Source organism: Symphalangus syndactylus, chromosome 4 (assembly GCF_028878055.3).
Source record: "Symphalangus syndactylus isolate Jambi chromosome 4, NHGRI_mSymSyn1-v2.1_pri, whole genome shotgun sequence".
NCBI classification, from domain to species: Eukaryota; Metazoa; Chordata; class Mammalia; order Primates; family Hylobatidae; genus Symphalangus; species Symphalangus syndactylus.
The window spans coordinates 55,244,496-55,267,572 of record NC_072426.2 but is presented as its reverse complement, the minus strand read 5'-3'; the positions used below and the strand labels follow the sequence as shown (position 1 = coordinate 55,267,572).

General features: G+C 35.7%; 1 protein-coding gene across 9 annotated transcripts in view; it reads left to right on the top strand.

Annotated features, from left to right (window-relative positions):
• USP53 (ubiquitin specific peptidase 53) overlaps positions 1-23,077 on the top strand; it is a 78,775-nt gene that overhangs the window by 27,187 nt on the left and 28,511 nt on the right. For 8 of the 9 annotated variants that reach the window (XM_055274708.2, XM_055274710.2, XM_055274703.2 and 5 more), the window contains 8 exons: positions 1,054-1,739; positions 7,162-7,254; positions 10,326-10,460; positions 17,317-17,430; positions 17,512-17,594; positions 20,910-21,015; positions 21,607-21,753; positions 22,816-22,965. In XM_055274708.2, the coding sequence (XP_055130683.1) occupies positions 1,596-1,739; positions 7,162-7,254; positions 10,326-10,460; positions 17,317-17,430; positions 17,512-17,594; positions 20,910-21,015; positions 21,607-21,753; positions 22,816-22,965 (972 nt within the window). In that variant the 5' untranslated portion in view covers positions 1,054-1,595. The remainder of the gene's footprint in view (positions 1-1,053; positions 1,740-7,161; positions 7,255-10,325; positions 10,461-17,316; positions 17,431-17,511; positions 17,595-20,909; positions 21,016-21,606; positions 21,754-22,815; positions 22,966-23,077) is intronic. The other variant, XM_055274707.2, reaches the window with a different exon arrangement.

The window sequence follows — 23,077 nt, the reverse complement described above, 5'->3', positions numbered from 1 at the left end:
TGGTGTAGGAAGCCTACCTTTCTGCCTGTCTCAGCTTTCAACATGCCTTCCTCACCAAGCTTAGTCATTTCCAGCTTTTGACTGAAAATGAGAGACATGTGACTCCTTTTACTTGAACACCTAGGGGCCATTGTAGGGTTATGAACTGACGTCATTTCAGTACTGCTGCATCTCAGGGAGTAGGGACGCCTGAGGAAAAGAGAGAGTTGGGGAAACAGATGGTCAGTGGAGCAGTCAGAATACACACATTCATGGATTATGCTTGCCATCGTATATGGGAGTGGTTCATATTGCCTGAAAACAATTACAATGGAAACATCAAAGATAACTTATCACAGACCAGCATAACAGATACAGTAATAATGAAAAAGAATTACTGAAGTGTGACATAGACATGAAGTGGGCATATGCTGTTGGGAAAATGGTGCTGGTAGATTGGCTTGGTACAGGGTTGGCACACACCTTCAATTTGTTAAAAAGTCAGTATATCTGCAAAGTGCGATAAAGTAAAATGCTATAAAACAAAGTATTCTTGTATTTGTTTGTTTTTAATTCATAGGTTTAACATTTAAAGTCCTTTTAATCAGGAGTGTGCATTTGTTGATACCATGGAAATTTAATTCACCAAGATTTATTTATGACTTAAAGGTTTCTTTTGAATAGTTATACATATCCATTTACATAAAATCTGACTTTTTTGGAAATATATGATTCTGTGTAAGAAAGATAACAATATATTCTAGAGCAATTTAGTGTTGACGGGATATAGCATACCAGCGGAAATATAATTTATTCTAGATTTTTGGATAATATTTTCCTTATGAAACCATCTTTTGAACATTGAGCTTAAGGTAGGTAGGGATTGATGTCACATTGATATTTTAAAAATGTAAATGTTGAAATTTTTTAAAATTTATATTAGAATGCTATCAGTTCTAATCCTTTTTATGATGAGTTTTAATTCTATATTCAATATTTGTGTTCAAATGGTAAAGTTAAGAATTTTCTTATTTACATTTGCTTTTATTTAAACTTTTTTTTTCTTTTTTGTAGATTTGCTTTGAGGCCACATTGATATGAAATATGGAGTCACCTTTCATAACTTCATCTGGGAAAGAGAGAGAAAACTTTCTTGTTAAAAAAACATAAGGAAAACAAACAACCAAAGGAATCATGCCAAATGCCAACTCTACATCTTTTTGTATTATTAACATATTTTATGCATCAAGACAAATGGCTTATGCATTAAAGGGGATGATTTGTTCATCAGTATTTTTAGCCATTAAAAAAAATCGTTTTCATATTAACCTTATACAACTCCCATAAAATTTAACACATATAAACATCTTTAAGGCCTTGTTTAAAATAGCTTTCTTTTTTAGTGCTTAGAACTTCAATGTTTATGCACCCTATTGCTACTTGTCAAAGTCTTTAAGACTTTATAACATCAGGAAAGATATGGACTTGGAAACTTACATTATTAAAATAGACTGTAGTGGATTTAGGTGGGCAATTCAAGACATCCATTTTATTGTCCAAAATATTACATAAAAGTGTACAGTTTTTAGCCTAAATGCAAACAAAGTTGCTTGAAAATGGCATGGGTAAAATTCTTACGGAAACCTGGTGGCAATCTTGGAAAAGTTTATCAGCCTGGAAGTATGCTATCACTAGCCCCTACCAAAGGCTTGTTAAATGAACCAGGACAAAACAGCTGCTTTCTTAATAGCGCTGTACAGGTGAGACCATAATTACTTATTACATTAAAAAAAATACTTTTCAGAAAATCCTTTGTTTAATGCTTCTTTAGCTCATAAATTAATAATAAAGTTACTATAGACTAGAATGACTTTTTAATACAACTTTTAATGCGAGCAAAAATGTTTTGGCTGGTCATTTTGGTTTTTGTAATAAATGGAAATGGTTTTTTTCAACAGACTGATGTATCACTATGATATAAATAATCTTATTTAAAAGGTTTATTTAGTAAATTAGGGACATTTTTCTAACATACACAAATGTTTTGGTTTTAATCAGCTAACACCTCTCCCTTAAAAAAAACATCCGGTATATGGATCCCTGTAGATAGAATAAAAAGACATAAGCTGCTTGGATTGAGATGAGAATGCAGAGTTTTTGATTTCAGTACTCAAACTCCCTTCACCTCCCACTGTGGTCCTTAAATTACCTCTGCGGAATCATCATTTGGGCTGCAGTGTTTTGGTTAAATTGAAGGATAATCCATTTTGCCTCAATCCTTGTTGAAAATCTTTTAATTAACCTGCTTTTCTGTCTTAGATAACTATAGTTTCTTATGCATAATAAAGTTTTTATTCAGCAGTTATAGATTTTATAGATCTTGTGTCCTTCTGACCATTGTAGAGTACTAAAGATGAGGAAGATTTAGAATACTGATAACTTTTTCTATTGACCTTAGAATATACCTTAAAAGAATTAATATATAATGATTCACTTTTCATATGCATTGTTTTTTCTTTTGAAAACTAATAGAGAAAAATATTTGTTGATTAGCTCATTTGACAAATAAACACATGTAGAATGTGTCAAGTGCACAGATATCTGACTCAGAGCTGTATTCTCAGTTGCCTTCTACCTGAGACAGATGCCAACTTGAACGTTCTGTAACTCACCCAGGGAAAGAGAAGCAGTTGGTATTAAGAAAGCATTTATTCTAATTTACTTTAGTACACTTAAATGGTAGTGTTCTGCCCTGGCTCAAAGATCCCACTGACATTACTGTGACAAATGCAGAAAAATATTTATTCAGTGGCACTGGATGTAGTGAAATATTAGATACCAAAAGACCTAGAATTAAATGCTTTTGATAGAATCAGGCTGTGAGAAAGGGTTTCTGGTATTTCAGATATTTTTCTGTTTACCCTTTTTCCTATTCTTTTTACCTTTTATGTTTTCCCCTCTGTTTCTGTCCTTTTCATTAGCACCCAAAATACTATGTATAGTTCAGAGAAACAAAACGCATATTAGAACGGGTGAAAATTTTGAGTAAGGAAACTTACATGGATCAGAACATTGAGAAGTATTCCTATGGTGATGTATTTTTTTAAAAATGAACATTCTGCTGACATTTACCATGAAGACTGTTTACTTATACATATCTGCATAGTTGCCATTTCTGGTGCTCATCACTTTTTTGCATATATCCACATTCCATCTGATATCCTTTTCTATTGCTTGAAGGATCTTTCTTGTAATACAGGTTTATTGGTGATTAATTCTTTCAGCTTTTGTATGTCTGAAAAATATCTGTGTTTCACCTTTATTTTTGAAAGATATTTTCACTCATTAAAGATGGTCCAAGTTGACATTTTTCTTTCAGTACTTTAGAGATTTTGCTTCTCTGTGTTTTAGCTTGCATTATTCTAATGAAAAATCTAATATTCTGATCTTTGTTTCTCTGTATGTAATTTGTTCTTTTTCTCTGGGTGCTTTTAAGATTTTCTCCTTATCATTGGCTTGAAGCAATTTAATGATGTTTCTTGATATAGGTTTCTTCATGTTTCTTGTGTTTGGGTTTGTTGAGCGTCTTGGCTCTGTGGGTTTTGGATTTAAATCAAATTTGGCAACACTTTGTTATTTCTTCAAATAATTTTTCTGTCTCTTCCCTCCGTTGGGGTTTTCCAGTTACATATGTAGTGGGTTGCCTGAAGTTGTCCAGTTGTTCCACAGCTTACTGATGCTCTCTTTATTTTCTTTCTCAGTCTTTTTTTCTCTTTGTGTTTTACTTTGTGTGGTTTCTGTTACTCCATTTTCAAGTTCATTAATCTTTTCCTTTGCCTTGCCTATCTGCTATTAATCCCATCCAGTGTATTTTTTGTCTTAGACATTATAGTTTTCACTTTGAGAAGTTTTATCTTGGTATTCTTAAAATCTCTTTCATGTCTTTACTTAGCATTTGCTAGTCTGTTAAACATGTGAAGTATAGTTGTAATAATTGTTTTTATGTACTTGTCTACTAATTCTGTTATTTGTATAAATACTGGGTACATTTCAATTACTTTTTTTGTTGTTGTTGATGTCAGACAAGTTTTACCTTGTCAGGTTATGGATATTTTTATATTCCCTAAAAATAATCTAGAACTTTGTTCTGGGACAGAGTTTATTTATTTGGAAGCAGTTTGATCATTTTACTTTTAAACTTTGTTAAGTGGGACAGAGCTGTGTTTATTCTTGGGTTAATTTCTCTGCCATTGAGACTCTTCTTTTTCAACCATTGCTCTGTGAATTATGAAGTTTTCTACTTTGGCTGCAGGAATAGGCACTATCTTGGGCCTGTGAGCTCTGGGCACTATTCCCTCTAATCCTTTTGGGTGTTTCTTTCCCAGGCCTCAGACAGTTTCCTCATAGTACACCCCCAAATACTGGAGGGGGATCCTCTACTGATCCCTGATGTTAACTCTCTGTGCAGCTGTCTGCAGTACTCTGCCCTGCCAACTCTAGCAGCTTTGGGGGATCTGCTGGTCTCTGTTGTCTGCCATATAAACAAATTTACAAAGCCAATTCTCCCTGACAAAACAACTGTTCAAATAGATTTTCTATGAGATAAGACCTGACTTTCTTTTTGAAAATTCAGAATACAAATGTTGATTTGCAATTTGATGAATACATTTTTAAAAATGCTGAGAAATAAATTGTAGAATATGTCTTGTAAGAATTTACTAAACACAGACATTAAAATGTTTGGATCTGATATAAGACAGAAAAATGAATTTATATGCCATTTCTTACTAATATTTAAGCTATTTCTTACATTATTTTCAAGTAAAGAATGTATGATGAAAGGTTTGTATTTAATGTGTGTATAGATATGTATTGATCTTTTGGGAATAATATAAGAAATATGTATAAATATTCAAAAATAACTACATTAATTTTGTTAGGCACCATTTAAATTGCTACATGCAAATAATGAAAAAGTGTATATTGCTAGAAACTAATTAGTTCAACAACTTTCTTAAACCTTAATTTTTTAAAATAAGTGATAGAATATAATTAACATTTTAAAATGAAATGGGACCAGGAACAGTGGCTCACACCTGTAATCCTAGCACTTTGGGAGGCCAAGGTGGGTGGATCACTTGAGGCCAGGAGTTTGAGACCAGCTTAGCGAACATGGTGAAACCCCGTCTTTACCAAAAATAAAAAAATTAGCTGGGCGTGGTGGCAGGCACCTGTAGTTCCAGCTACTCAGGAGGCTGAGGCATGAGAATCGCTTGAGCCCATAAGGTGGAGTTTGCAGTGAGCCAAGATAGCACCATCACACTCCAGCCTGGGCAACAAAGCGAGACTCCATCTAAAAAATAAATAAAAATAAAATAAAATGGATGAAGATTAACTATAATTAGGATAATTATTTTGTGATAGCGATTTGTTAAAGTAGCCTTTACACTATTGTGTTAAAGACAATAATGTACAGGGAACTTGAAATAAATCACATAAAACATTTTATCTGTAGTTTGATCCAGTGTAACTCAGAGTTTTTGTAATCATAGAAAACATTCTGGTTACATTTGGAAGACTTCACTAAACTTTATAAACAGATTATAGAGGGTATTCTATTTTAGCTGAATATTTTAAACTTTTATCTAATGCAAAAACTGTATAATTAGGTATAACATATTAGTGTGATTTTAATATCTGAGAAGGAAAGTTATTTAATATTATAATACTATTTAATAGCTCACATTTATTGTGTTCTTACTGCTTGTTTCAACATTGCATATGTCACCTAATTTAATCCTTACAACAGCCCTAAGAGGTAAGTACTACATTTATCTTTATTTTACTGATGAGAAAACTGAGTCCCAGAAAATATTTTGCCTGAGTCAGTCCAGGAGTTGGTAAATAGTAAACCCAGAATTAGAAACCAGACACCTGCTTTCAGATGTTTTTTATTAACCTCAGTGGTATATTGCTTCTAAAATTGTGCTGTCATTAATCATCTTCTTTGTTGGTAAAATGGATTTCAGTGTATTTTTAAAAATATGCTAGGATATGATACTCAAGAAAGTTACTAAACATCATCAAGTGCTTTGCAAAAACACTGAGTTATCTGTGATAGAAAAATTGATCCTATTCATTATGCTTTAATAAAAGGCAACATTTAAAGAGAAATTTTGAAATGACCTTTAGTTGTGAAGTAGTTGAAAATATAGGAAATATTAAAACCAGTTTGTTTTTATTAACTTTTTGTTTTTATTTGGGAGAAAGGAGAGATCATGAATAGATTTTCTTAGTTATGTTATTTGAGGACACAACTAAAAGAGAAATTTGAAGATCTTATTTGTTTGTTGTAATAGTAGTAACAGCCACAAATAGCAGCTGGTACTCATTGCATGCCAGTTGAGTACCATGTCCTGCTCTAGAAACATTACATATTATTTAATCCTTACAAGAACTCTATGAGACACAAGTACTATTCCTATCCTCATTGTCTAGAATTCAGGTTTTTCAGAATGATTTTAAGTTTAGACTGATTTGTTTTGACAGTTGCCGTCTTTTTGGGTTTGCTTTGTCTTTTAGTAGCAGAAGATAAGTGGATAATTGCAGCAAGTATATACTTAGGTAATTTATTAATGGCTGTTGCTTAACTATGCTGTACCCCCATTACCACACAGGTACCCCCTTTCTTGTTCCATGTACAGTGACCACATATACCTCTGCTCACCCCTTTTTCTTGCCATAATGTGCAGACCCCAATTTAGTACACTCTGGCTTTAAAGTCTAATTATATTTACTTTCAAAATTTCAGTTTGTTCCAAGTATTATAATCACTTCCTCTTTCATGTCTCTGCCAACTTCTCTATTTAGTATTCCATGTTTCCTGTTCAGACCAAATCCTTAATGAGGAGTTGGTTTTTCCCTGCTCCATGCTTGTCATAGTTTTTCATGTGCATCATTAAGAGTATCTTCTGAATCCAACTTTTATATATGCACAACATGCATGTAGCAATTTTATACTTGCTGTTATTTCCAGTGGTTATGTGTGTCTGATTATGTACAGGCAATTAAAAGAAGTTACTTGTTAGCCTTTTGCAATTTGTAAAATATCTAAATCTGTCTTTTGTTACAGTAAGCAAAATCTGTTTGTTTCTTTTTCCTTAACATCTCCCTGTTTTTTAGGTTTTATGGCAATTGGATATATTCCGACGAAGCTTGCGGGTTTTGACTGGACATGTTTGTCAGGGAGATGCCTGTATATTTTGTGCATTGAAGGTAACCTTTTAATAGCTCTGAAAAATTACTATCAATTTTTCCTTCAAAAATTTAAGTTTTATATATTGGGTCAGTTTGTTGTAATTAAAGTTCACTGTCAGGTGATTAACAGTTTTGAAGATGAATTCTTAACAGTATGACTTATTCAGGTTTGTGTTTTCATTTTCCTGTTTTATATAAGGACAGTTAAAAATTAATATTCTAAGTAGTATAAAATTGTTAGGAACATTATCTTTTTCATTATTTTGCAATTATTCTTGTTCATTTTAACAAATGTTTTTGGAGCTACTACTGAGTTATAGGTACCAGTGTAGTTACTGAGGATACAGCAGTGAACAAAACTGATAAAAATCCCTGTTCTCATAGAGCTTGTATTCTTATAGAGGAGGAGACAATAATAAGCAAAATCTTATAGCGTATGTTAGATGGTAATAGTTGTAACAGTGGAAAAATACATCAGGGAAAGAAAATAGGGAGCGTTGTGTAGGCAGGAAAGCCTCACTGAGAAACTGATATTTGAAACGAGACCTTGAAGAGCCTTCCAGGTAGACAAAGAAACAGCAACTGCAAAGGCCTTGAGGTATGAGTATACCTGACATATTTAAGGAACACCAAGGAAATATGGGTGGCAGGAGCTTTATGAGCAAGGAAGAGAGTGGTAGAAGATGAGCTCCGAAGTGAGGGTAGCTGAGGTGGCTTTAAAACATGTCTGTGGATTCTTTTGCACGCTTCCTTATCCAAAATCTAATTCCTTGAATATAGGCTGGCCTTAATGACTGATTTCTATCAAATAGACTGTGGCAGAACTGAGGCGCAAGCAAGGTATCTGAGGTTAGGTTAGTTTAGAAAAGGTGATATAGCTCTCACCCAGCTCTGTCTCTTGAGTTGCTCATTCTTGGAAGTGAGCCACCATGATGAGGAAGCCAGGTGGCCATGTGGAAAGACCACGTGGAGACATTCTGGACACAGCTAGAGCTGAGTTCCCAGCCCACAGCCAGCATGAACCGCCAGACATGAAAGAGCGACCTTTAGATATTCCAGGTCCCAGCATTCAAACTGTCCAAAATGAGTGGAGCAGAGATATGCTGTCCCCACCCAAACTGCAGATTTATGTAACTACATTTGGGGGGTGGTTTAGTTACAGAGCAATAAATAACTAGAACAGGGATTTAGATTGTGTAGGGCCTTACAGGCCTCTGTAAGGATCGTGGCTTTTTCTCTGAGTGATTTAGGGAGATGGGGGATTGTTTTGAGTGGAAGAATGATACAGTCCGTTTTAACTAGATATAATATTTGAACTAGATCCCTGTGGCTGCTCTGCTGAGGAAAATAGAAGGAAGACAAAGAAACAGAGCATCCAGTATATATTAGTAACTCATTCGTGTCACTGAAATCTTTTGCCAGAGAACTTAAGATTTTGTTACACATTTTAGAGATAAATGTTTCATTTTTTACATTCTTGAATATTAATAATGAACACACACACATAGACACACAGAATTTTTTTTTTTAATGTATGTGCCTTAATTTCATTATGTTCCTGAAAAGGCTGTTTAGTAAATCACCAAAGGAAGAAATTTTATATTCTCTTTTTTCAAGAACATGGCCAAATAGGGTTATTGTTAGGAAATGAAGAATGAACCTACATCACATTACAGTATCATATTTTATTTATTCCACAGTAAATTTTGAATGTTTTGTCTAATTGTAAAACCTAGGATTATTAATTTCCCAGACCAACTCTCTTGTAGCCCTGCATAGTCACCTGCCTCTTTCCTGTGCTTGCCTTCCTCTCCTCCCCTGTCAAAAACACACATAAATACATTGCATTTTAGCCAAACTGGGCTCTATTTCTCAGAGGTGGTCCCCACCTCAAAGTCTCCTCATTGTTATTCCTTTTGTCTGGAATGCTTTTCTTCCAGATGTCCTCATGGCTAACACCCTTATTTCCTTTATGCCTCTCCTCAAATGTTACTTTTCCATCAGTGAGGCCTTCCCCGACTACCCTAGGTAAAAGGTAAGCTGCTTCCATCTGTAATATCCCTGGCATTCCTATCCCCATTACGCTGCTTTATTTTTCTCTACTGTACTTATCATATTCTGATGTTATATAATTACTTCTTTGCCTTCTCATTACTATAACTAGAATATAGTCTCCATGTGGGCAGGGTTGTCATCCATTTTTCTAGGGTAGAACAATGCCTAACATATACTAGGGAGGCAAAAAATATATGTTGAATGAATGAGTGACAGTCTCGCATAGGATTAAAAATCTTAAACATTACCTGGAAGTTAATTGCCTAAATAAGAGATAAAATCTGAAAGTTATTTTTCATCTTTTACTATCCGTAATTTTAGCTCTTATAATGGCTAAAATAATTATAGTTCTGGGTATCTAATATCAGTTGACATCTGTCTTTTTTAATTTCTTATTTTATTTATAAATTGTATTTTTTTGCTGTAGTGAAACAGATTCATGAAATGTTGTCTTTGTATGTTGATCTTAAAAATATTTTTTTTTGAGATGACATGACCCTTTGAGCTAACATGGGACTGAATGTGACCAATACTACTTTGGTGGGCTATCATTGAAAACTTTTCTTTCTTCCATGTAAGATGATTGTCATAAAATTGGAATTTATTAACATTTTTTTTCTTGCTTAAGTTTAATAAGGAAAATTGAAAATCAGATTAACAACTATAATCTCATGTTTCCAGTTTCTTAGGTTTAGATTAGAAACTGAATGATGTTTCCAGTTTCTTAATTTAGATTAGAAATACAGGTTGGGTATCTCTTGTCTGAAATGCTCAGGACCAGCAGTGTCCTCTTAGGGTGGGACCTGGGAACCCTACATGTTTAATTCTCGTGTCCGCTCACATTTGGTTTAGAGGCTGGTGCAAACATTTCTACACTTGATGATACAAATAATTAATTTTTGTATGAAATTTTAGAGCAAAAGACTTTGGTATTATTTTCCAAGTATAGTGTTTTGAGTTTCTCTGTGTTGTAATGAAATTCCTGAAATGTTTTTAAAGCTGGCGTTAAACTTACTGATTTTCTTGATTCCCAGACGATATTTGCACAGTTCCAACACAGTCGAGAAAAAGCACTTCCCTCAGATAACATAAGGCATGCTCTTGCAGAAAGCTTCAAAGATGAGCAGCGATTTCAACTTGGCCTTATGGATGATGCTGCGGAGTGCTTTGTAAGTATTTCTGATATTCCTTAAGAAGTCAGGATAGTAGTTTTCATTCCTTAGATGGTACAAATGTTGAGACAAATGAAACAAAAATTTAAAACAATAGAAAAATGTCAAAACTGGCCAGTAGATCCATATCTTACCCATCCTTCAAGCCTCAACTTCAATCCATCTGTGTTTTGTGTTGTACTTTTGGTTTTGATTATTTGTGTTGCTCTAATTTTTGCTCTTAGGCTACTAAAATATTTTAAAACTTAGTTGGAGCAATAAGCTTTGCTGAATATAAATGATATCACTTAAATCAGTGTTCTGCCACTATAGAGTTCACATGTGCAGCACATTCCCAGCAGTAATAGTTTTCATTGCATGCAATGATTCTCATTGGGAGAGAAGGGGATTTTGGTGGGATTTTGGTGGGTAACAGGGGCAACAGCCTGTTACCCACATTCCAGGTTGAAAATCACTGAGGTTGATGTTCTTAGGCTCTGTGTTACCACCGTATTAGTAAGTAGAGCATTCCTTTGATCAGGTACATACTTTATACTTGTAAAATAGGTATGTTAATTATTAAATGTCTCATTAATATTGATGTCACCTATAATTAAGTTGTAACCATTTCTTCTCTCTTCTTTCTGTTTCTAGTCAGCAAATTTTGTAAATTCTTTCATCACAAACCCTTTCAAAAGTTTTTTCTTTCCATATTAATTCCCTACCACAACTTCATCCAGTTCAGTATATTTAAGCCTCCTGTTGGTGTCCATTCAGCCTGTTTATTTATGTCCTTTTTTTTTTTTTTTTTTTGAGATGGAGTCTCGGTCTGTCACCCAGGCTGGGGTGCAGTGGCATGATCTCAGCTCACTGCAAGCTCCACCTCCTGGGTTCACGCCATTCTCCTGCCTCAGCCTCCTGAGTAGCTGGGACTACAAGCGCCTGCTACCACGCCCGGCTAATTTTTTGTATTTTTGGTAGAGACAGGGTTTCACCTTGTTAGCCAGGATGGTCTCAATCTCCTGACCTCGTGATCCACCTGCCTCAGCCTCCCAAAGTGCTGGGATTATAGGCATGAGCCACCGCACCTGGCCATATGTCCTATTTTTTAAATAGCCACCATATTAATATGATTTTATTCAGGTTAATGCTTACTCTTCAAATATTTCTATGATTTAAATCTAGACTTTTTATTCTGATATTTAAGGCCCTTTAGATTAAACTCCATCTTCCCTCAGTGCTTCATCCCTGGATTTTTCTTCCTAGTGAGATTATTCCATCCTGTTCCTCCATATATTTTTATATTCCTGTTTATACTCCTTATTTATAAGGCTGTTCTACCAGCAGCCTTTGCTCAAGTTCCTGAAATACTCAAAACTTTAAAAATCTATCATTTTGTCAGGGTTCAAACTAAGTCTATGCCTACCAGATAACACATGACCAAACCACCCAATCCATTCCCTGTAGAATTTACTATCTGTAGAATTCATTTGGCATTTTTATATTATTAATCGCCTTTTTAAAAATGAGCATCTTCATGGTTTCCTTAGATGGAAAGCTCATTGACTAGCATCTTGCCTAGCACACTTTCATGTTGATTAAAATGTCAATAATGGCACACACAGTAATATACTTTCCATATTTCTTCTGTTTATAATTGATTTTTTGCTTAAAAAATATTTTGAACAATGCTAAACTTTATAGTTTTACTTTCACTTAAATGAATTATTCTAATACATGATGTGATAATTCACAAAATGTCTAGAAATCTAGGCTTAAATTATTAAATGGTCTCAAATATCCTGGGGCAGAGGAGAGGGAAGTTAGCTAGTGAATAGAATCCATTGGTTAAGCTTTGGTAAAAAGAATTCTGTTAAAGAAATGAATACCCCTTATTGGTCTATATTGTAAATCAACATTTATATGAAATTCACTGCAGATTGCATTGCCTGCATTATGGTGTTAGTGAAGATATAGAGCCTTTGTTTTGCTGTTATTTGTACAGACTACCTAGATGATTCAAGTAGGTTTTTTTTTTTTAATTATACTTTAAGTTCTGGGTTACATGTGCAGAACTTGCAGTTTTGTTACATAGGTTTACAAGTGGCGTGATGGTTTGCTGCACCCATCAACCCATCACCTACATTAGGTATTTCTCCTAATGTTATCCCTCTCTTAGCCCCCCAACCCCCACAGGCCCCAGTGTGTGATATTCCCCTACCTGTGTTCATGTGTTCTCATTGTTCAACTCCCACTTATGAGTGAGAACATGTGGTGTTTGGTTTTCTGATCTTGTGACAGTTTGCTGAGAATGATGGTTTCCAGCTTCATCCATGTCACTGCAAAGGACATGAACTCATCCTTTTTTGTGGCTGCATAGGATTCCAAGGTGTATATGTGCCACATTTTCTTAATCCAGTCTATCATTGATGAACATTTGGGTTGGTTCCAAGTCTTTGCTATTGTGAATAGTGCCACAATAAACATACCTGTGTATGTGTCTTTATCCTAGAATGATTTATAATCCTTTGGGTATATGCCCAGTAATGGGATTGGTGGGTCAAATGGTATTTCCAGTTCTAGATCCTTGAGGAATCTCCACACTGTCTTCCACAATGGTTGAACTAATTTACACTCCCATCAACAGTGTAAAAGCATTCCTATTTTTCCGCAACGTCTCCAGCATCTGTTGTTTCTTGACTTTTTAATGATAGTTTTCTAAATACACACTCATGTCATCTGCAAACAGAGACAATTTGACTTCGTCTCTTCCTATTTGAATACCCTTTATCGCTTTCTCTTGCCTGATTGCCCTGACAAACTGAACCCAGCAGCACATCAAAAAGCTTTGGTATCAGGATGATGCTGGCCTCATAAAATGAGTTAGGGAGGATTCCCTCTTTTTCTATTGATTGGAATAGTTTCAGAAGGAATGGTACCAGCTCCTCTTTGTACCTCTGGTAGAATTTGGCTGTGAATCCATCTGGTCCTGGACTTTTTTTGGTTGTTAGGCTATTGATTATTGCCTCAATTTCAGAACCTGTTATTGGTCTCTTCAGAGATTCAACTTCTTTCTGGTTTAGTCTTGGGAGGGTGTATATGTCCAGGAATTTATCCATTTCTTCTAGGTTTTCTAGTTTATTTGTGTAGAGGTGTTTATAGTATTCTGTGATGGTAGTTTGTATTTCTGTGGGATCGGTGGTGATATTCCTTTGTGATTTTTTATTGCATTTATTTGATTCTTCTCTCTTTTCTTCTTTATTAGTCTTGCTAGCAGTCTATCTGTTTTCTTGATCTTTTCAAAAAACCAGCTCCTGGAATCACTGATTTTTTTGAAGGGTTTTTTGTGTCTCTATCTCCTTCAGTTTTGCTCTGAACCTAGTTATTTCTTGTCTTCTGCTAGTTTTTGAATTTATTTGCTCTTGTTTCTCTTGTTTCTCTAATTATGATGTTAGGGTGTCAATTTTAGGTATCTCCTGCTTTCTCTTGTGGGCATTTCATGCTAAAATTTCCCTCCACACACTGCCTTAAATGTATCCCAGAGATTTGGGTACATTGCGTCTTTGTTCTCTTTGGTTTCAAAGAACATCTTTATTTCTGCCTTCATTTTGTTATTTACCCAGTAGCCATTCTAGAGCAGGTTGTTCATTTTCCATCTAGTTGTGTGTATTTGATTGAGATTCTTAATCCTGAGTTCTAATTTGGTTGCACTGTGGTCTAAGAGACAGTTATTTCTGTTTTTTTACATTTGCTCGGGAGTGTTTTACTTCCAATTATGTGGTCAGTTTTAGAATAGGTGCTGCAAAGAATATATATTCTGTTGATTTGGGATGTGGAGTTCTGTAGATGTTTATTAGGTCCGCTTGGTCCAGAGATGGGTTCAAGTCCTGGATATCCTTGTTAATTTTCTGTCTTGTTGATCTGTCTAATATTGACAGTGGGGTGTTAAAGTCTTCCATTATTATTGTGTGGGAGTCTAAGTCTCTTTGTAGATCTCTAAGGACTTGCTTTATGAATCTGGGTGCTCCTGTATTGGGTGCATGTGTATTTAGGATAGTTAGCTCTTCTTATTGAATTGATCCCTTTACCATTATGTAATGGTCTTCTTTGTCTCTTTTTATCTTTGTTGGTTTAAAGCCTGTTTTATCAGAGACCAGGATTGCAACCCCTGCTGTTTTTTTTTTTTTGCTTTCCATTTGCTTGGTAGATCTTCCTCCATCCCTTTATTTTGAGCCTATGTGTGTCTCTGCACATGAGATGGGTCTCCTGAATACAGCACACTGATGACTCTTGACTCTTTATCCAATTTGCCAGTCTATGTCTTTTAATTGGGGCCTTTAGCCCATTTACATTTAAGGTTAATATTGTTATGTGTGAATTTGATCCTGTCATTATGATGTTAGCTGGTTAATTTGCCTGTTAGTTGATGCAGTTTCTTCATAGCGTCAGTGGTCTTTAAATTTGGCATGTTTTTACAGTGGCAGGTACCGGTTGTTCCTATCTATGTTTAGTGCTTCCTTCAGGAGCTCTTGAAAGGCAGGCCTGGTGGTGACAAAGTATCTCAGCATTTGCTTGTCTGTAAAGGATTTTATTTCTCCCTCACTTAGGAAGCTTAGTTTGGCTGGATATAAAATTCTGGGTTGAAAATTCTTTTCTTTAAGAATGTTGAATATTGGCCCCCACTCTCTTCTGGCTTGTAGAGTTTCTGCAGAGAGATCCACCATTAGTCTGATGGGCTTCCCTTTGTGGGTAACGCGACCTTTCTTTCTGGCTGCCCTTAACATTTTTTCCTTCATTTCAACCTTGGTGAATCTGACAATTATGTGTCTTTCAGTTGCTCTTCTCGAGGAGTATCTTTGTGGTGTTCTCTGTATTTCCTCAATTTGAATGTTGGCCTGCCTTGTTAGAGGTTGGGAAAGTTCTCCTGGATAATATCCTGAAGAGTGTTTTCTAACTTGGTTCCATTCTCCCCATCACTTTCAGGTACACTAATCGAACGTAGATTTGGTCTTTTCACATAGTCCCATATTTCTTGGAGGCTTTGTTAGTTTCTTTTCAGTCTTTTTTCTCTAATCTTGTCTTATTGCTTTATTTCATTAATTTGATCTTCAATCACTGATATCCTTTCTTCTGCTTGATTGAATCGGCTACTGAAGCTTGGGTATGCTTCATGAAGTTCTCCTACCATGTTTTTCAGCTCCATCAGGTTATTTAAGCTCTTCTCTACACGGGTTATTCTAGTTAGCCATTTGTCTAACCTTTTTCAAGGTTTTTAGCTCCCTTGCGATGGGTTAGAACATGCTCCTTTAGCTCGGAGAAATTTGTTATTACTGACCTTCTGAAGCCTACTTCTGTCAAGTCTTCAAACTCATTCTCCGACCAGCTTTGTTACCTTGCAGGTGAGGGGTTGTATTCCTTGAAGGAGAAGAGATGTTCTGGTTTTTGTAATTTTCAGCCTTTCTGCTCTGCTTTCTCCCCATCTTTGTGGTTTTATCTACCTTTGGTATTTGATGTTGGTGACCTACGGATAGTGTTTTGGTGTGGATGTCCTTTTTGTTGATGTTGATGCTATTCCTTTCTGTTTGTTAGTTTTCCTTCTAACAGACAGGCCCCTCAGCTGCAGGTCTATTGGGGTTTGCTGGAGGTCCACTCCAGACCCTGTTTGCCTGGTTTTCACCAGTGGAGGCTGCACAACAGCAAATATTGCTGCCTGATGCTTCCTCTGGAAGCTTTGTCCCAGACGGGCACCTGCCTGTATGAGGTGTCTGTCGGCCCCTAATGGGAGGTGTCTCCCAGTCAGGCTACACGGGGGTCAGGAATCCACTTGAGGAGGCAGTCTGTTCGTTTTCTGAGCTCAAACGCCGTGCTGGGAGAACCACTGCTCTCTTCAGAGCTGTCAAGCAGGGACATTTAAGTCTGCAGAAGCCGTCTGCTGCCTTTTGTTCAGATACACTCTATCCCTAGAGGTGGAATCTAGGGAGGCAGTAGGCCTTGCTGAGCTGTGGTGGGCTCTGCCCAGTTCAAGCTTCCCTGCTGCTTTGTTTACACTGTGAGCAGTGAACCAGCTACTCACGCCTCAGCAATGGCGGACACCGCTCCCCCCAACCAAGCTCCGGCATCCCAGGTTGATCTCAGACTGCTGTGCTAGCAGTGAGCAAGGCTCCCTGGGTGTTGGACCCGCTGAGCCAGGCACGGGAGGGGAACTCCTGGTCTGCTGGTTGATAAGACCGTGGGAGAAGCTCAGTATTTTGGCAAGAGTGTACTGCTCCTCCAGGTACGTTCACTCACGGCTTCCCTTGGCTAGGAAAGGGAAATTCCCTGACCCCTTGTGCTTCCTGGGTGAGGTGATGTCCTGTCCTGCTTTGGCTCGCCCTCCGTGGGCTACACTCACTGTCCAACTAGTCCCAATGAGATGAACCAGGTACCTCAATTGGAAATGCAGAAATTACCTGTCTTCTGTGTCAGTCTTGCTGGGAGCTGTAGACTGGAGCTGTTCCTATTCAGCCATCCAGGATTTTTTTTAAAGCTATCTGTTTTTTCTTCATTTGAGAATGTTGGGAATACAGGAAACTGTTTTCTAATATTAAATTCTAGATGTCAGTTACCATGGGTTTTTAGAAGGATTAAAAATAACTTTATTAAAGATCATTTTATAATGTTTGTTTAATTAAACATTTTCTTTTAAGCTAGTGCTATAAAAGGTGAATAATTGAACATTCGATCAAAGTGTTGATTAGAGAGGAAAGCTGAAAAGCTAACAATATATATGACACTCTTAAATTTACACTTTGGAAAATCTGCAGGTAAAGAGTTACGTTTTGCTGTGTTCCCTGCAAGATCAACAACTCATTTATCTATTTTATTTTTAAATTAGGAAAATATATTGGAGAGGATTCATTTTCACATAGTGCCAAGCAGAGATGCAGACATGTGTACCTCTAAATCTTGTATCACTCACCAGAAGTTTGCTATGACTCTGTATGAACAGGTGAGATGGCTTGATTATTATTTAGATATTATAGTTCTGTTTTATGATTGATAGATTAAACATATGTTTTTACCTATATAGTGTGTGTGTCGTAGCTGTGGAGCATCATCAGATCCTCTACCTTTTACAGAATTTGTGCGGTACATTTCTACAACAGCCTTATGGTAAGAACCTATTAAAGCATAATTATCAAAGACGTTAATAACATAATTAAGCACATTGAGCACTTATTTTATAAAATCGTAGCATACATGAATTTCCCCTGTCTGTCTGAGGCTACCAAGTATGCTGCTGTGAGATGTATTAAGTGATGTCTATCAAAGTTGGATGTTTGTGATTTGGCCTAATATATGTGTTACTTAGTGAAGTGTACATAATACTAGTTAAATTTTATATCTATTTAATTTATAACAAATTTTAGAACTGTGAAGGGGAGCATAAATGATAAACTGAATGTTAAATGGAACTATACACGGTTGCTTCATTTATGAGATGTTCTGTTTGTAATGGCCATATTTTCAGTCAGCTCCACTATGTCCCTTTCTGGTGATAAAAGCTAGGGTAAGCAGAGAAGAAAGAAAAATGTGAGTGTAATTCTCAGGTTATTGCATTTGAGGACTCAACATTCACTTTAAATAAAAAATTTGCCGTGCTTGCCTGCTCACCTGCCCACTCACTCTCTCCCTTTCTGTCCATGAAAGATTAGCTAGTTAAGGATCTAAAAGTTATCCCTAGACCTTACATAATGTTCTTTGAATATTATCCAACAGGTATTTGAAAGTATAAATATTTGGCATGTGGCCAGGCACAGTGGCTCATGCCTGTAATCCTAGCACATTGGGAGGCCAAGGCAGGTGGATCACCTGAGGTCAGGAGTTCAAGACCAGCCTGGCCAAGATGGTGAAACCCTGTCTCTACTAAAAATAAAAAATTAGCTGGGTGTTGTGGTGGGCACCTGTAATCCCAGTTCCTCGGGAGGCTGAGGCAGAGAACTGCTTGATCCCGGGAGGTGGAGGTTGCAGTGAACCGAGATTGCACCACTGCACTCCAGCCTGGGAGACAGAGCAAGATTACATCTCACAAAACAACAACAACAACAACAACAACAAAAAAGTTGGCATGTGGTAAACATTGAGTAAGATCATAAACATTTGCATACATTTTAATACAAAATAATATGGATCAATAATTATCAGTCAGAATATGTTAGTACAACAGTTGATAAATGCTGCCAATATTTGTGTCAGTGTGCAAAGTGAATATCATGTTCATTCATTTCATATTTATCTTTCTGGCTTTATTGGGTATAAAACGTTATTTCATAAAGATTACACTTGAATAATCTTTTTTACACTTGAATTGTTATTGAATAATAACTTCATTATTTGGGTGTGTTTTCTATCTTTACTACATTTGCAGACAAGTAAAAAACACTGATTTAGAGAAACATTCCTAAACTTCAGTCAAATCGTAGTCAGTTGTCAGTCATTTTTTTAAATTTCTATGAAAAGTAGGATGGTGTTCAAACAAAGATAGACAATAAGTTAAAAAGTAAAGTTTTAATTCTACTTTAAAACTCTTGAATGAAATGACAGTGTTCTGAGACAGAATGTTAGATAATAAGAATTAGAGCCCCATCATTCTCTGCTTGGTAAACACTGCAAGTTGCAGGAGTGCACGCTTTGAATTCTAATTATAATATCCTTATTTGTATTGGTAATCAGTGTTGACTACCAGTTACTGAATGCTTACCATGTTCCCGGCTTTATGTTAAGTTGTCACTTTTAATCTTAACCAAAATTCTATTTTGTTGATGAAGAAATAGGTTTAATGAGGTTAATCTAGTAAGTGGATGAATTAAGATTGAAACCCAGATCTGTCTGACTTCAAAATTTTTCTGGCTAACCACTAATGCTGTCAGTTTTGTAAAAGCAGTGTATGCAATTTGAATGAGCTTATCAGATTTAGGGCTTTCTAGTGTACTCTTGAAGTATTTGGATGGGTACATTTAGTTGTTACCAAATACTTGGAGATTATTTAAACTATTGAACTGTAAAATATATCCAGCTCCAGAATAGTTATATTACTGTTAAGTACAATCAGAACATCTAGAATGGAAACTAGTTAGTGTTTCAGCTTACATTACATTCCTTTTTGGAAATATTTAAATAGTTGTTTAAGTATTAGTCTGTTCTCATGCTGCTAATAAAGACATACTCAAGACTGGGTAATTTATAAAACAAAGAGGTTTAATTGACTCACAGTTCCATGTGGCTAAGTAGGCCTCACAGTCATGGCAGAAGGCAAGGAGGAGCAAAGTCACATCTTACATGGTAGCAGGCAAGAGAAGAGAATGAGAGCCAAGCAAAAGGGGTTTCCCCTTATGAAACCATCAGATCTTGTGAGACTTATTCACTACCACCGGAACAGTATGGGGGAAACTGCTCCCATGATTCAGTTGTCTCCAGCTGGGTACCTCCCACAACACGAAGGAATTTTGGGAGCCACAATTCAAGATGAGATTTGGGTGGGGACACAGCCAAACCATATTGGTTATTTAATACCCTGATACATAAAAATATGTCTTTTAAGGAGGTTGAATAGAAAGTATCACAGTTACCCTGTAGTGTATTAAAAGGCCTGCCTGGGCTCTAATACAATGATTAGTATCCTGGCTGAGCGTGGTGGCTCACGCCTGTAATCCCAGCACTTTGGGAGTCCGAGGTGGTTAGATCACGTGAGGTCAGGAGTTCAGGACCAGCCTGAGGAACATGGTGAAACTCCATCTCTACTAGAAATACAAAAATTAGCCAGATGTGGTGGCACGTGCCTGTAATCCCAGCTCCTCGAGAGGCTGAGGTACGAGAATCACTTGAACCTGGGAGGTGGAGGTTGCGGTGAGCCAAGATTGTGCCGTTGCGCTCCAGCCTGGGCGATAGAGTGAGACCCCATCTCAAAAAAACAAAGGGAGTAATATTCAAAATAAGAACAAAAGGAATAAGTCTGGCTTTAAAATCTTTGGTTGTGACTTCTGCATTTAATCAGCAAAGGACCTTCTCCTAGCTGAAATTGGTAACTTTGCTTCTAGAAACTTTGGGCCAGAGAGGGAGCCTTTCCTACAGTTTGTTGTTCTTGTTAGAGTAGGGTTTAAACTTAAGATTCTACTTTTAAGTAATAACACAAATAAAACATTTGCCTTAGAATTACCTCCAGACAGAGCATCTTAGCCTCATTCATCTAGTTCCAAACACATAATTTTGTGTTACTTTGTTCTATTTGAGCTAATTTTTTCGTCATATACTTGCCAAATTTAATAATTTTTCACTTTATGGAAATGTACTTTATGGTTAATTTTTCAGTCATGGTCATGTTTTAGATATAAAAAGTGATGCACATCTAAACTGACAATATTTTTCATGTGTAATTTATTAAAGTTTTAAGTTCATAGGCTAGATTTGGGATTGCTTCTTTTTTTGTAGCAATGAAGTTGAAAGAATGTTGGAAAGGCATGAACGCTTTAAACCTGAAATGTTTGCAGAATTGCTACAAGCAGCAAATACAACAGATGACTATAGGAAATGTCCTGTAAGTATAGTTTGGAGAATATTAGTATGCTTCTTGTTTTGTAAATTTGAAAATAGGCATTCAGATATTATCATGTAAATATTGATTCTATATATAGAATTAGCTTTAAGAATTTTTAAAAAATATTATTTTAGATTATACCATGCATACCATTTATCTTAGCATAATTTCTTTAAAAACTCCTAAGTTTGTGAAGGTTTGAAGGTAGCATATATTGATTAAATTTTTTCAAAGTTCTGAAATTTATCATTTGATTAAAGAGAAAGTTTCTTTTCAGTAAACTTGATGAATGATGAATGATACTCTTTTCTCATCTATTTGTTACTGACTTCAAGGGTTTTATTTCTGCTTTTTTTAGGTTGAATTCTTACTTTAACAGATTTACAAAAATATCAAAGAATACTTTTATTTAAAATAAACTTCTTTGTAAATCAATAATTAAGACAAATAGCTTGTTAGAAGTCAATTTTTAGTATGCTGAATAAATTGCAGATATGTGTTAAAATTGTCATTATATAATACAAAAACTGTGTAAGGCTTTGCTTGGTTTATCTGTTTTCATAATTTTAAAACCTTTATGTTTTTCTGTAGAGTAACTGTGGCCAAAAAATAAAAATTCGCCGTGTTTTAATGAATTGCCCAGAGATTGTTACAATTGGTTTAGTCTGGGACTCCGAGCATTCTGACTTGACCGAAGATGTTGTTCGGAATCTAGCAACACATCTTTATCTTCCTGGGGTATCTTATCTATTTTCATTCCCTTCCCTTTTATTTTCAAATTCTTCTAAAACATCATTCTGATGTTTTATCTGATAAAGACAAGTTTAATCAAATCAGGCTAACTGGAATGCCTTTACTACATAGACTAGGAATGGCTTTCAATTACAAACTAAACTGTCTCATTGACTTTTGCTTCTTTTACTCTAAAATCATGATGATTGATGATTTTTTATGTATGGCCATGATTGTAAATATAACTATTGTTAACTTAGAAAGGTTTAATATTTAAAATTCATCTAAAGCACTGATCTCTTTTTTTTTTTTTTTTTTTTTTTCTTTTTTTGCGGCAGAGTCTTGCTCTGTTGCCCAGGCTGCAGTGCAGTGGCACAATCTTGGCTCACTACAACCTCTGCCTCCCAGGCTCAAGCAATTTTCATGCTTCAGCCTCCCTAGTAGCTGGGATTACAGGTATGCACCACCATACCCAGCTAATTTTTTGTATTTTTAGTAGAGATGGGTTTCACCATGTTAGCCAGGCTGGTCTTGAACTCCTGGCCTCAAGTGGCTCCACCTGCCTTGGCTTCCCAAAGTGCTGGGATTACAGGCGTGAGCCACCACCCCCCGCCATGATCTCTTGATATGCTTGTTACTTTCTTAGTATATTTTGAATTGGTTCATGTTACAATTAAAGTTTTGGATAATTATCTTTTAGATAATATGTTTAATGAACATTCAATTATGCGATTCAGTCAAGAATTACCAGAAATGTGGAATTTATCTCATATTTTGAATTTCTTTATGAAAAGTGTCTGTCATGTGTCATTAGAGATACTCTATTATTGCTAAACTAATTTGTAGTGAATTCATTTTATTGGACTTAAAGTTTTATGAATGAATTAAAAGTGGTAATTCTGTTAACAATGTGATGTCAGTGGTGCCTTCAAGTAATAATATAATATTAGATTGGGGCAGTATGCATGAGAAATATTTCATTATGTGTCAAATACATGATTCATCTAATTATTCCTCATTTTACAAAAGATGTAGTGTTAAGTGTACATTACTAATTTTTTTAAACAGCTTTTTTACAGAGTTACTGATGAAAATGCCAAAAATAGTGAACTTAACCTTGTTGGTATGATCTGCTACACCAGCCAACATTATTGTGCCTTTGCATTTCACACCAAAAGTTCCAAATGGGTATTTTTTGATGATGCAAATGTGAAAGAGGTAAGTGACACTTTCTTTAATTGAAATAATTACTGTGATTTTTACATTTTGTTAATAAATGATATATTGATATTAATATTCAAAAGGATGATATAATTATTATGTAAAATAG